Raw genomic sequence first — 14,995 nt, forward strand, 5'->3', positions numbered from 1 at the left:
TACTGAAGATAGCTTTATAATGTACGTCTTGCTGTCTACTGAAGATAGCTTCATAATGTACGTCTTGCTGTCTACTGAAGATAGCTTTATAATGTACGTCTTGCTGTCTACTTAAGATAGCTTTATAATGTACGTCCTGCTGTCTACTGAAGATAGCTTTATAATGTACGTCTTGCTGTCTACTGAAAATAGCTTTATAATGTACGTCTTGCTGTCTACTGAAGATAGCTTCATAATGTACGTCTTGCTGTCTACTGAAGATAGCTTTATAAAGTACGTCTTGCTATCTACTGAAGATAGCTTTATAATATATGTCTTGCTGTCTACTGAAGATAGCTTTATAATGTACGTCTTGCTGTCTACTGAAGATAGCTTCATAATGCACGTCTTGCTATCTACTGAAGATAGCTTTACAATGTACGTCTTGCTGTCTACTGAAGATAGCTTCATAATGTACGTCTTGCTGTCTACCGAAGATAGCTTTATAATGTACGTCTTACTGTCTACTGAAGATAGCTTTATAATGTACGTCCTGCTGTCTACTTAAGATAGCTTTATAAAGTACGTCTTGCTATCTACTGAAGATAGCTTTATAATATATGTCTTGCTGTCTACTGAAGATAGCTTTATAATGTACGTCTTGCTGTCTACTGAAGATAGCTTCATAATGTACGTCTTGCTGTCTACTGAAGATAGCTTTATAATGTACGTCTTGCTGTCTACTGAAGATAGCTTTATAATGTACGTCTTGCTGTCTACTGAAGATAGCTTTATAATGTACATCTTGCTGTCTACTGAAGATAGCTTTATAATGTACGTCTTGCTATCTACTGAAGATAGCTTTATAATATATGTCTTGCTGTCTACTGAAGATAGCTTTGTAATGTACGTCTTACTGTCTACTGAAGATAGCTTTATAATGTACGTCTTGCTGTCTACTGAAGATAGCTTTATAATATATGTCTTACTGTCTACTGAAGATAGCTTTATAATGTACGTCTTGCTTTCTACTGAAGATAGCTTTATAATGTACGTCTTACTGTCTACTGAAGATAGCTTTATAATGTACGTCTTGCCGTCTACTGAAGATTGCTTTATAATATATGTCTTGCTTTCTACTGAAGATAGCTTTATAATGTACGTCTTGCTGTCTACTGAAGATAGCTTTATAATGTTCGTCTTACTGTCTACTGAAGATAGCTTTATAATATATGTCTTGCTGTCTACTGAAGATAGCTTTATAATGTACGTCTTGCTTTCTACTGAAGATAGCTTTATAATGTACGTCTTGCTGTCTACTGAAGATAGCTTCATAATGTACGTCTTGCTGTCTACTGAAGATAGCTTTATAATGTACGTCTTACTGTCTACTGAAGATAGCTTTATAATGTACGTCTTGTTGTCTACTGAAGATAGCTTCATAATGTACGTCTTGCTGTCTACTGAAGATAGCTTCATAATGTACGTCTTGCTGTCTACTGGAGATAGCTTTATAATGTACGTCTTGCTGTCTACTGAATATAGCTTTATAATGTACGTCTTGCGGTCTACTGAAGATAGCTTTATAATGTACGTCTTGCTGTCTACTGAAGATAGCTTTATAATATACGTCTTGCTGTCTACTGGAGATAGCTTTATAATGTACGTCTTGCTGTCTACTGAAGATAGCTTTATAATGTACGTCTTGCTGTCTACTGAAGATAGCTTCATAATGTACGTCTTGCTGTCTACTGGAGATAGCTTTATAATGTACGTCTTGCTGTCTACTGAAGATAGCTTTATAATGTACGTCTTGCTGTCTACTGAAGATAGCTTTATAATGTACGTCTTGCTGTCTACTGAAGATAGCTGTCTACTGGAGATAGCTTTATAATGTACGTCTTGCTGTCTACTGAAGATAGCTTTTTAATATACGTCCTGCTGTCTACTGGAGATAGCTTTATAATGTACGTCTTGCTGTCTACTGAAGATAGCTTTATAATATATGTTTTGCTGTCTACTGAAGATAGCTTTATAATGTACGTCTTGCTGTCTACTGAAGATAGCTTTATAATATATGTTTTGCTGTCTACTGAAGATAGCTTTATAATGTACGTCTTGCTGTCTACTGAAGATAGCTTTATAATTTATGTTTTGCTGTCTACTGAAGATAGCTATAATGTACGTCTTGCTGTCCACTGAGATAGCTTTATACGCATGTCTTTCGTCTCCCGAATTAGCTTTATATGCATTTATGCCTTGATCTCTACTGAAGATAGCATTATAAATTAGGTCTATATGTCTTGGTGTCATTCTACTGAAGATGACTTTATGCATGCCATGCTATCTGCTGAATATTGTTGCAGAAGAAGTAATAATAAATCCAAGATTCATTACAACAACAAAAAGACTGAAGAGACTTACCTTTATCACAAGCTTAATTATTAACCCTCTCCATGCGGGTGTCGACTGCAGACGACAAGTTTCAAATTTTCTTTGAAAATAAAAAAAAATCAGAATTGTACATTTTCATGACTGTATTTGGAATCAGCATGAAAAATGCATTACAATGAGTGCAAACAAGCCAAGTATTGGTTCAGTGGTTCTTGAGATAGCTCTTGATATTTTGAGAAAATATCCCAAAACTTTGGTTTTTAATGTTGAAGCATAATTGCCAGCACTTAAAAAGCATTAACGCGTTCAAGTTGCTCTGTCTTTTCGGCTGTGAACGTGTATAATTAAAAAGAATTCCAAAATATGGCATAAACCCCACATACTTGATCTTGTTCGTATGTATGCAACTATGCATGATTGCTTTGTTTGCTTTGTTTTGAAATTCATAATTGGTAAAGTTACACCAAATTAAGGGGTACTACACCCCTCGATAAATTTGTGTCTATTTTTTGCATTTTCTCAAAACTAATAACACAGTGGTAACAAAAGTTATGTATATTATAGGGGCAAGGAATCAATTACTACACTGGAATTTCAGTGACCCAAGACAAGTGGTTTGTTATTTATGACCAGAAATGAGGTACCACTAGGATGTACCTCGTTTCCTATCATACTGAACCGCTTGTCTTGGGTCACTGAAATTTCAGTGTAGTAATTGGATTCCTTGCCCCAATAATGTATAACTTTTGTTACCAGTGTGTAATTATTTTTTGAGAAAAATGCAAAAATAGTCTCAAATTTACCACATGGGTGTAGTACCACCTTTAGCTAAATTGAAGATGAGAATAGACGACTACCACACATTTCCTGTCCTTATCTGTTGTTTTATTTCATTTCACAATAGGTTTTCTACAAAATATTACAGGGTATTGTTCTTTGGTACATAACAATTAGGAATACATTATTGGAGATCCGATTACGCCACGTACTATAATATACCCCACTTGTGTACATTACATGTATAATAAAATTCCGTATGTGCTGTAAATTTACAGAAATCTCCGTGAAATTCCGTAAAAAAATGTTATTCTTATTCTTGGTACTACACCCCCTGACAAATTTTGTGAGTAATTTTGCATTTTTCTCACAAAATAACAAGTTATGTATATATTATAGGGGCAAGGAATCCAATTACTTCACTTTTGTTATAAGTGTGTTATTATTTTTGAGAAAAATACAAAATGGTCACAAATTTATCAAGGGGTGTATAGTACCGCCTTAAGCTAATGTACGTAGTTTTAAGAATGATTGTTACGGAAAATAGCTGTTGACTTTCAGCAAATTTACAGCACAGAGTTTGTTTTACAATAATAGTCCTTCGTGGATTCTTATCGGCCTACATCTGACAGACTGTTCTCTAGTCCTACGGTTCGGGAGTCCGAAAAGTTTGCCAGTACCCTAACCCTACCTTATTCTAACCCTACCGTAAACCTAACCCCTGCCCACCCTTTTTTATATTTCGAACTAGGGAAGTTTTTTGTGTTTCGGACAAGCGAACCTTTTTTCGGACTAGTCATTTTTCGGACTAGCGGCTAGCCTTATTATCCGACTAGCGAACCTGGGAACTATCGCCTGCACGCTCACCCATACGCGGGTACCCCTCTCGGATATAAATATTACACACATTATACACATGCATATTTTTTTACATTGGTCATATTGGACGGAAGACACAAACATTAATCAGACACTCAAATCAAAGTGGTTTTAATTGCTGACATCAATACTTACTTCTATTATGTACGTGTACGCGAGGTCAATCAATGGCAAATCAGTCATTGGCGGGTATTTTGAATTGGATTAATTGGCGCATGCGTAAAGTATCTAACAACAGGCTGATGCGCAATAATTATGTGTAGGCCTACCCCGGAGGGTTACTTACCAAAATGGGTCTATCACTCGCCACCACCATGGCCGTGCCAAAAATAATTTCCTCCTCCTCGATATGCCAAAAAATCCGCAAAAAACCCTTCGCCCCCTTTACACATATCAGATTTTGAGGTACACAAATTTAAAACTTTACTCACAAGACATGTAAAATGCGAGAGCAATTAGCAGAAAATGTTGCATATTTGAACATTTTTTACACCTTTGCAGGGCATAATATCGAAACGGCGCCCCTCAAAAACTGCCAAAAATCTCCTGCCTTCCCCCCCTTTGACCTTCAAAAATGACACCTCTTTGGGGGGGGGGGCTGCTATAGATATTTGCTCTCCCTCCTATAATTCACCCCCACCGGTTACACATAATTATTGCACCACCCTGGCATTTAGCGTATAAGAATCTCAATATCCCAAATACCAATTATTTTTGCCTCATATTAACACATGGGTGTTTCTATTCTTTTCTGATCTTAGAATAAAAACAATTTGAGTGTTGAATTGTCTAGATATATCGTGTATAAAAAGGATTGATATCTATATTTACAGTTTACATTAAGTGTATTCATTATACGCCGCGCAGCGTCAAACTCGTTTTATCCGAGACGAAAATATAACTTAAAACATTATTGAATAATGATAAATTCATGCCTGCTGAATCGAATATGACTATTCAGTGGCGTACCGTGGCCGCCCCAACCCCGGGGGCTGAATAAAATCCAATTTTGCCGCCCCTTCCTCAAAAGCCCGAAAAGGTTGACCCGATTTTTTCTCGGTCGTTTGAAAAAGTGAAGAGCAAAAAAAAAAAAAAAGGTTTCAGGCGCTAGCGCCCTAAAAGCAGCACATTTTCAAATTTTTTTTATGCTTTATCAAATTTTTCCGCCCTTTTTTATTTACTAATTCTTTTTGCCGCCCCTTCGTTTTTGCCGCCCCTGTTTTTGCCGCCCCTTCTTCTTCCGCCGCCCCTTCATTTTCGCCGCCCTTCATTTTACCCCGGGGGGCTGCCGCCCCCAAAGCCCCCACCCAAAATACGCGCATGACTATTCGACGTCGACATGGAGTGTAAATCGGCCCTTACAAAATATTATTGGTTCTGGGTCTGCTATTATTGCTTGAACGAATCTGTCATCTAGAAACTACCCGATTCACCACACCATGCTGAACCTCATACCGAAATACACTCTAAACAGTAAACACTAGTGTTAATACTTTTTAAACACTCCAACGCGATTATTTTTTATACTTTCCATAATATAGGGCGTTGCATAGGATTAACACTACGATTCATTTTTAACACTTTTACTAACACTTTAACATGTTAACACCACCCAGATTACACGCTAAAGTGTTATCAAAAACATTAAAATCAAGATACTGTCTTGTGAGCGTTTTAACTTCCGTAGTACGCTCATCATATTTTATAACAATTACATTTGCATCATTTGAGTATTAAAGTTACAATACTACATACACATGTTGCTTGGTCTTAATTGATTATAAAAATAATATTTACACCTGATTACACAGGGCCGAAATTAAATGAATGTTTTGGTTCTTGTCCCCTCCCTCCACAATTTCTGTGATTTGTCAGATTTGTTTTTAAGTTTTCAAAAATTATTAGACTTTGGAATGCTTTAGGAAAACGTCATACATGTAAATAAGTTTATTAGAGAACAACGATCACTTCCAAGTCTGGTTGTACTCTATAGGGTTTATCCCTCAGAATATCCCTTCTTCGAGCACTGTTGGGGTTTCTCTGAATCTCACATTTGAAAAAAGAAAAAGGCCCTCCTCCTTTCCTCGAGCACTCTGTTGAAAAAGGCTGAAAACTACTAACAATGCTAACAATATTACATTTAAAAACATCCCCTCCTTCATCAATTCATGAAAATCCTCTGGACAAGAACCAAAACATTAATTTCATGCAGTCTAAATAGACTACTTCAAAATACATTAATTTGTACTGAAAAATAGCAAGAAATTAAAAGTAACATTCACATAATGTAATAGTAGGCCCACAGTGACGTACTGCCTAGAAAGCAGGAGACCGCCCCGACAGCTCCTGACAAAATGTAGCCATTTCCTCCGCAGTTGCAGAGCTGTATTTTTCTTGTAAAAACTTTAACGTCTTTACAAAGGAGAACTTTAGTTCAAAATCATATATTTTATTACAAAATAGGCGTCTCCTTTGATTGCGTGTCACTTCTCGTTAAGTTGGCTAGTGTGAAAGTCCGCTGGTACCCTAACCCTATAAACGTAAATCTATAACCTGAACTTTCGGAATAGCGAACCCGTTTTATTTTTCGGACCACCGCCCCTTTTTTTCTGACTTGCGAACCTTATTCTCATACCAGCAATCCTTAGGACCAGCAGTCAGTCGATTCCCAAGGTCATGGGTTCAAATTTCAGCCACGGAAATGGGTTCCGCCATCCTTTTAGTCATCTGTTTGAGTTCGAGGATATAGTTTAGTTCAGCTACAATACCGAAACAACTTGCATATTTTGTTAATATTATATTACCATTCTATGAAGTCCATATAATAGTCATTTATGTGATGTATTATATTGTACACACATAATACCCAGTGTTACCTATGGATGCACGACTACGGCTTTTTAGTAGACGACTAATCGACACCGACTTGTTGACTGATTTTTTTTGGCACCAAATATTCGTGACTAGCTGACTAATTGGCACCAAATAGTCGAGACTAGTAGTAGTTACTGATATATCTTGAATATACAATAAATAGTCGTCGTTAGTCATGGTCGAAAGTCGCGACTGTCGCTAATAGTCGCGATAACGACTATTGGCGACTTAGTCGTGCAAACCTAGTGTTAACCCAATCGAAACTGACGGTGAAATGTTGTCTTGCATTGCACTATGAATCCTTGCTTAGAGTCTACCACTATATTACTCAATACTCAGTTCCCAGACTCAGTTCAGTTTCACAATTCCAAAATACGTCGATTCATGGCTCATTTCAACTTCCTTCCAAGGGTACATTGATGTTATACCAACTCGATCCTCCGGGTTAAGTTCGGCAACTCCTATTGATTGACATGGTCCAAACTTGATGGCAGCAGATGCACGTGCACCAGCACATCGGAGGAATACTTCGCCATTGATGTTGGTGTTAGCACCATAAAAGGCACCGCTATCATAGAATAGCACCTAAATGAAAATATGATAACAAAAATCGAATTATATGTCATTTTCTCGGGTTGATTACCTGACCTGTCAAACTCACTACCTTATAATATTAGAGTCATGTTTGCTGGACCAATAAGCGGATTTAGGGTTTCTCTACCGGAAGTCAATTTGTGCCAAAATTCCTTCCCACAATGCAATATTCTTTGTTATGCAATACGCATATTGCAGTGTGGGAAGGGATTTCGGCACAAATTGACTTCCGGTAGAGAAACCCTAAATCCGCGTATTATCAGTTTCCTCATCATTACGCTATATAGACTCATTAAACAAATCTGTCACTTTCTGGAAAGCTGGACTGAGCATGGATGGTCATCTCATCATTCGCTGATCCCCCATCTGGGTTATTATATTGCTTGACTGTATAATGGCAAGTACATGGTCATCTCAGGGTCAGGGAAAGAATGCATATACCGTAAAAATACGTTAATAAGCATATGCCTATTAACGAGTTGCTCGGACAAGACCGAATTTTTATGGTAGTTTGTTAAACTTTTTCGGTTTTTTTTTTAACTTACAAATATGTGACCATCCAGCACAACTGAACCCTGAAGTCGCCAATCATCATTTTTGAGATATTCAACCAAAATATTCTGCTTGAAATTAGCTTTAAAATGATGTATATCATGTCTATAGTACTTGACATTTAAGTAGTGAAAAATCAATAAAACAGTCAATAAATCCTTTGTTTCCTATTGTTTATTGTTAAGTTCAATGGAACATATTTCAACAGTGGCACTGGAGACATCCGGGCTCACTTGTGGTGGATGGTGACATATTTTTGTGTTGCAAAAAATGAAAAAGTTTAACAAACTACCATAAAAATTCGTTCTTGTCCGAACAACTCAGTAATAGGCACATATGCTTATTAACGAATTTTTACGGTAATACATTTGGGAGCTAAAGCTGTCAAGAAGAATTCACGCAAAAAATTAAGGCGCATGTAACGTAATGCCTTACTTACCCTTGAATAGATGAGATACTGGCCTTTTTCCATGACTCTAATATTGCCATCCCAATCCTTGACAAACGTATTGGTATCAGTACATGAGGACGTGCGCCAATATTTGAGAATGCCATCCGAACCTAGGAAAGAAAAATAAAAGATATAAAAAGGAATGATTAGACGTTGCTGGGATGATTTGTTTTAATTATTTAGCATTAAGAGATGACATCTTTTATGGCTTTGAAAAGTAAAACGCTGCGCTAGACATGATAAAAGGTGACGCAATCGGTTTAAAAATATGATAAGGTTGCAATTTACTGGGTTTTTAGCGCGTCGTCGTCTGTCAAGTTTAGAACTTTCAAGCTTTCGTTAGGAGTAGCTCTTTCTTCAGGAAGTATCTAAGAATGAGACATGTAGGCCACCCCTTGCCTGAAAAGAGCCATTCACTGAATACTGCCCCTTGTATAATACGCGTAAGGTTGGTTAGTAATGGACACACGCTTGGATGCATGGTGTATAGTAATGTTGGTACTTATTTTGGCATCACTGGATAGGAGAGACACATAGTTATCGAAGAGTACAGTAAGTTGCGGCGGAAGCATTAAAATTTAGGGGGATCGGGTACGAGCATGTTATTTTTGTTCCGGATTTACTGGGACTTTTTTTGCCCAGACAGCGTTCGCGAAAAAATTAAATATCGTCTCTTAGCTCTAAACGGGGATGTGTGTGTTTTATTAGTTGATGGTTCAGCGCGCGCAAAGCACACAAAATTGTGCAATTGTACCCTATTTGGGCCCAGAGCAGTGTTTTCTCATACTGTGCTAATATATAAAATGCAGAGAGCATATTTTTTTAAAATTCTATTATGATTTTTAGGGGGACGTCCCCTTGAACACGTTTAAGGGGGACGTTCGAGGACTGTTAAATATCAAAAATTTAAGAAAATGTCAAATTTTAATAATTTCAAAAAAATTATTTGATATAAGAAGGACATTCCTCGCATTAAGAATTTAATTCGATATGTCTGATGTGCTCTCATGTCCCACAAAAATATACTGTCCAAACGTTTATACCAGAGCCCTTAAGCATGTTAAGAAAAACCATAAAATAATCTATATTATCTTTAATGTGCATGCTATAGAGAGTAATAAATGCTTAAAGAAAATGTCATTAAAAAATATAAACCTTAATCGTATTTAATTTAAAAAAAAGACGCCATAATTCTTTTGATCATGAAATGAAATGCCATTACTGGGAATTAACATCGTTTGAAATTAACCGAGTACCCCTAAGGCTCTACAAAATACTTTGAACTAGTTAAATGGTATATATTGTGTTTTATAGGGCAAATGTATTTTTATCATATCAATGCGTATAATCTTGACCATTTTCGTAAATATTTACGAAATTCAAATTGGACATGAATTGTACATTATGGCTTGAAATAATAGAAATATGGTTGAGTGCCCTTTATAGTAATGCCTGTTTTATTTCATAGAAAAAAGGCCTAAATCAAATAATTAAAATGAGCAGAAATTTGCATGATTTTTGCTAAATTTGGATTGGTCATGATTAGTAATGTTAAATCCTGCAAGTGTATACACAGATAGGAGATATCAAGTAATTTTAATGATTTTAAGCCGCCTTTTTATTCTGTTTTCTGTAAAAAAATTGTAGCATGATTTTGCATTATGTAATTCCCATACATCATAGACTTCGAGGACCAGTCGTAAAAAGTAATTACGGTCAACCTATTTTATCCTAGTCAGAGATATCAAGCAAGAGCAGATTTTGCAATGCAAGAAGAAAAAATTACGCTTTCTTCAGACAAGTTTAGTAGGCCTACATATCTCTATGGGACATGCATTTGATGACATGAGATCATATCATATGCAGCATTTTACCGGTAGGCCTATACAGTTATATAACATAGAATTCAACTTATTTTTAAATGACTTCAGCATCTAAAGAATCCAACTTATTTTTAAATGCCATCAACAACTTGTAATTTCACTAATCCGATGAGAGAGCGAACATGTCTCACTGTGTGAAAGCAATTAGGTAAATTGCTATAGGGAGATAAGGGAGCATCCCAGGGATGGTTTCCCAGGGTACCTAATATTGCATGCGACTGATAATTGCATTGAACGTCGTTTTGTCGGTATGCCGGCTGAAGTATGGGTATTATTTTCTAAATTTATACCTTTGTATGTTGTGTGGGTGTGTGTGGGTGTATAAGTATGTGGGGTGTGTGGGGTGGGTGGGGTGGGCGATGATGGGTGCATTGTGTATACACTTTTAGCTTGTAGTGACGTGTCATGTCAAAAGCAGACACTTTTGGGCAGGATCGCAAATGGTGAAATAGCCAAAAATCTGTCCGGGGGAGATTTTTTTTCACAATTTGTTGCGAATTTGTGATGTTATTAATGTTTAGAATATTGTCTGATAGTTTCAGACCGGAATATAACTGGCATCTTGTATTTTTTGAGACATTTTTCTTGGTAATTCCTACTCTCAACATTGTCAATAATATTTTTAAAGGCCGATATCTCGATTTCCAATTTTATAATACCATAACTTACGAACTCAATATCTTCGCTTAGGAATGTCTGATTACATTGGGGAAAACGGCATTGTGGAGGAAAATATCTCTATATTTAAGATATGTAAAAACCTCAAAATCGATAACCTGCCCAAAAGTGTCTGCTTTTTGACATGACACGTCACAAGTAATTTAGCAGAGCAAACCGGAATCAGGAAAGGCTACACTGATCACAAATTTGCACAAATTAGTTACGTACGTCATTTTTGTAGTTCTTTTTTTACTTCTGGTAATAGTGGGTGTGTTTGTATGTTGTGGTGTATGGATTGGATGGGCAGGGGGGGGCTACGCGCGCGTGTCAGGAGAGCCTACATTGATTACAATTTGAACCAAGATAAGTTACATTCTTTCATTTGTTTTTTTTATGCGTTAATGGCCGGGGTGCAGGGGTGGGTGGGTATTGTGTAGGGGTGTGATGTGAGAGTATGTGGGTAAGATGCGTAGGGGTGGAGTGTGAGTGTGTGACACACATATCAACCATCCACTGTTATATAAATCAATAAATTAATTTTGCAAGTCAAACCGACGTCAGGAAAGCTTCCATTGGTTGCAAATTTCAAAGATAATGCAATATCTATTTATTTTGTTATAATTGTAATCCGTGTCCTCTCGACCTGTATTAATTTATTGTTCATGCCTTTACGCCATTGACCATGCAGGATTCTAAAGAGGGAAAAAGAAATCAAGATTGACCTACTAATATAAAAATAGAGTAGGCCTACATGTAACGCCGGCAGAAGTTCCCGTCTTAATCGGCTTGCTAGTGACACCGCGACTTACAACATGTCAGCTTTGTGTTATGGGGTATCAACTTACCTAGCATAGTAATCCCTGTTATGTTGTTAGTTGGTACACCTTGCAGATGAATTGCTTTGATGCGATGACTCAGCAACTACAAAGAAACAGGTGGTAAATTGTAATCACCGTAATTGTTTCAGGTTCTGGATAATCCTATTAATCACAGTGAATAGATTCATCAGGTTTGTACTTCAAATCAATTAGTAATTTGTGCGTGACAAAACCAGTAAGTTTTTACTTATACTTACTATTTCGTCCATCTCGTCGGAGGACTTCATCAGATGTGAGCATCTGATCCACTTTTCAGGGAAATGACTCGGTCAGAACGTAGGGCAGCTGAGCAAGAATAAACTAAGTCGGTCATAATTATCTGATCATTCATGTCGCAAGGGCAAATCATGTCGTCAATTGGGAGGACTCCAAGATATTTGGCAAGGAGCAAGTCAGAGAATCTAGAGAAGTAAGCTACGAGAAGCGATGGATAAAAGAGGGGGACAAAGACCAATAGACCATGAATAGAGAGGCAGGCACTTATTTCCTAAGTCACGTATATGACCCACTTTTAAAGACTGGAAATAACCGGAACACAGTTTCCCAGGAAAGTGGATCACATCTGATGAAATCCTTCGACGAGATGGTTTTGTACCAACTGAATCCTATTAATGTTGGCATTCTTTGCATGTTCTACACTGATACGTTGCTTAAGACGTGACGAAGTACTCATGGTCATGAAACTCCCCCCCTCCAAAAAAAAATCAATTTTTCATGGCATAAATTAGGTGATTAAGAAAAGGTTACACCTTCAAGATTTGAATAGGTGGGCAATTCCAAGCAACATCATTCCGCAACGCGAAGTTTGCACATGAATTCTTTTTAATGCAGCAGCCAATTAGGTACCAGGTGAATATATAGTATAATGGAAACTATTTTGGGTAAGTGAAAGATTAAGGTGGGAGAAACTTTTCCAAACGACCCTAATTTGCATATGCAAACTATATAACCACAATTTTTGCCAACTTTTGCAAGAGGTCATTAGCCTACTATTGAAGGATATTCGACCAATTCACAACAGCTAACTACTCTACTTCATAGCAGAGAAGATGCTCATAGGGACCTCATATATTGTACAGGGTAAAATGTTTTAGTGAGAGGTACACAATAATATTTTGAATTTCCATATATCCAAGCCTGCGGAAAAGTATTTCTGCTAATTAACAAAAGTGTTCATCCATTCTCAACAACTAATAACTCTTAAAGACGCAGCAACTGCAGAGAAAAACAAATGAACTGAAATAAACATAAAGATTGCTCTAATTTGTATACCAGTCGCAGTTACGATAATTATACCAGTCAAAGATACGATATACCAACCACAGTTACCATGGTTACAATCCCTTTATCATGATTAATGTGCATGATACTTGCAATTTTACATTGGCTATTCCCGTTGAAACCCACAACCCCAATGGAAGACATGACCTTAATCTTCCACACAGGGAGTATGAATTTCAAATGGGGTTACCTGAGAGGGTGACTCTAATTGAAATTTACACCCCCTGTGTTGGATATTAAAGTCATGTCTTTCATAGGGGGAGTATGGATATCAACTGGACTGGAATAGCCCATTTGGATAATTACCTCTGTTAGTTCCACACCAACCAGTTCACCTGGAATTTAAAGAAACAAAATATTTCACAAAATAAGTACAAAACGTAGAGACACAGATACGACAGTGATTATCACTTGAATTGAAATGAAACAATCTCTCGATCCACATCGTCGTGTCGCCTTTAGGCCCCTTTAAGGTGGTACTATAACCCCTCATTAGGAAACGAATTTGGAGAAAACCTTCTGTTAATAAAATACTATGCTAAGCCACCAGTCTGGGTGGCTCACGCTCCAGTAATTTCAGATGATTGAGCTCAGTAATACAACAAAGAATGTCTTCCAATTCATGAAAATAAATAGATAATCAGCTTATCGGATTAAAAGCTTAGAGGGAAGGTCTTGTTGCTCAGCGAGTGTTTGTAATTATCAGAAGGTTTTCTCCAAATTCATTCTCTAATGTGATAAATTTTGTGACTAATTTTGCATTTTTCTCAAAAAATAACTACATACTGGTAACAAAAGTTATATATATCGTAGGGACAAGGAATCCAATTACTTCACTGAAATGTCAGTGATTCAAGACTGGTTCAATGTTAAGAAATGAGGTACATTAACGGTACCTCTTTTCTCATCATAAATAACGTACCGCTTGTCTTGAGTCACTGAAATTCCAGTGTAGTAACTGGATTCCTTGCCCCTATAATATATATAACTTTTGTTACCAGTGTGTTATTATTTTTTGAGAAAAATGTAAAAATATTCACAAATGTATCAAGGCGTGTAGTACCATGCACCTATAAGATAAGATTATTAATAGTAGGCTTAACGATACGCTGTTCGAACATTTGGGTAAAAAGTCAATTAGGTAAACTATTTACCCACTTGGGTAAAGTGTCATTTTACCCAACTGCTGGGTACCATATGAACAACCCTCGTGGGTTGGGTAAAGTTTTGTTTTACCCAATGTTCGGTAAAATTTACCCAACATTTAATAAATGACTGAAAATAACCCACTGATGGGTAATGTTTACCCCATGTGGTAAACTATTTTACACAACCGGCATTTTACTCTGATGGGTAACAATATTTTGATACAGTCTGTATAGGCAATTTGGAAATACCACCAGCTCAGATTTCCAGAAATTAATATTAGACCCAACTGAAATCTCGCTGAAGAAGATCCTGCTGGTAAAAAATATTTGACAGCAGAATTCAACGTTCCCATCGAAAAAGACTGCAGTTTCATTCTGTTAGTAACTGTTTTAGTAAACATTAAAATTGCTCAAATTCCACTATAAGTAGGCTACGTTTACTCCTCCTTCAGTAGCTGATATATCTGCGCCAATAAAGTATCCTTACAGTTGGAAAAATAATCACAATTTTAAAACTGAACAATATCGGGGTAAATTTGTTTTTTAATAGATGCACTATCTAATCCTGCACATTATGACACCACATTGAATCCAATGTGACCTCAAGAAGTAAAGTTACAAGCATTTGAATAGACGAAGGTCCAG

General features: G+C 36.8%; 1 protein-coding gene across 2 annotated transcripts in view; it reads right to left on the minus strand.

Moving 5' to 3' along the window:
- Positions 1–6,978: 6,978 nt before the first annotated feature.
- The window catches only part of LOC140170333 (uncharacterized), a 40,824-nt gene continuing 32,807 nt past the window's right edge, over positions 6,979–14,995 (minus strand). For both annotated transcript variants that reach the window (XM_072193701.1, XM_072193700.1), the window contains exons 6-9: positions 13,509–13,537; positions 11,889–11,964; positions 8,489–8,610; positions 6,979–7,488 (exon numbers count right to left, since the gene is read on the minus strand). In XM_072193701.1, the coding sequence (XP_072049802.1) occupies positions 7,252–7,488; positions 8,489–8,610; positions 11,889–11,964; positions 13,509–13,537 (464 nt within the window). In that variant the 3' untranslated portion in view covers positions 6,979–7,251. The remainder of the gene's footprint in view (positions 7,489–8,488; positions 8,611–11,888; positions 11,965–13,508; positions 13,538–14,995) is intronic.

Source organism: Amphiura filiformis, chromosome 14, assembly GCF_039555335.1.
Source record: "Amphiura filiformis chromosome 14, Afil_fr2py, whole genome shotgun sequence".
NCBI classification, from domain to species: Eukaryota; Metazoa; Echinodermata; class Ophiuroidea; order Amphilepidida; family Amphiuridae; genus Amphiura; species Amphiura filiformis.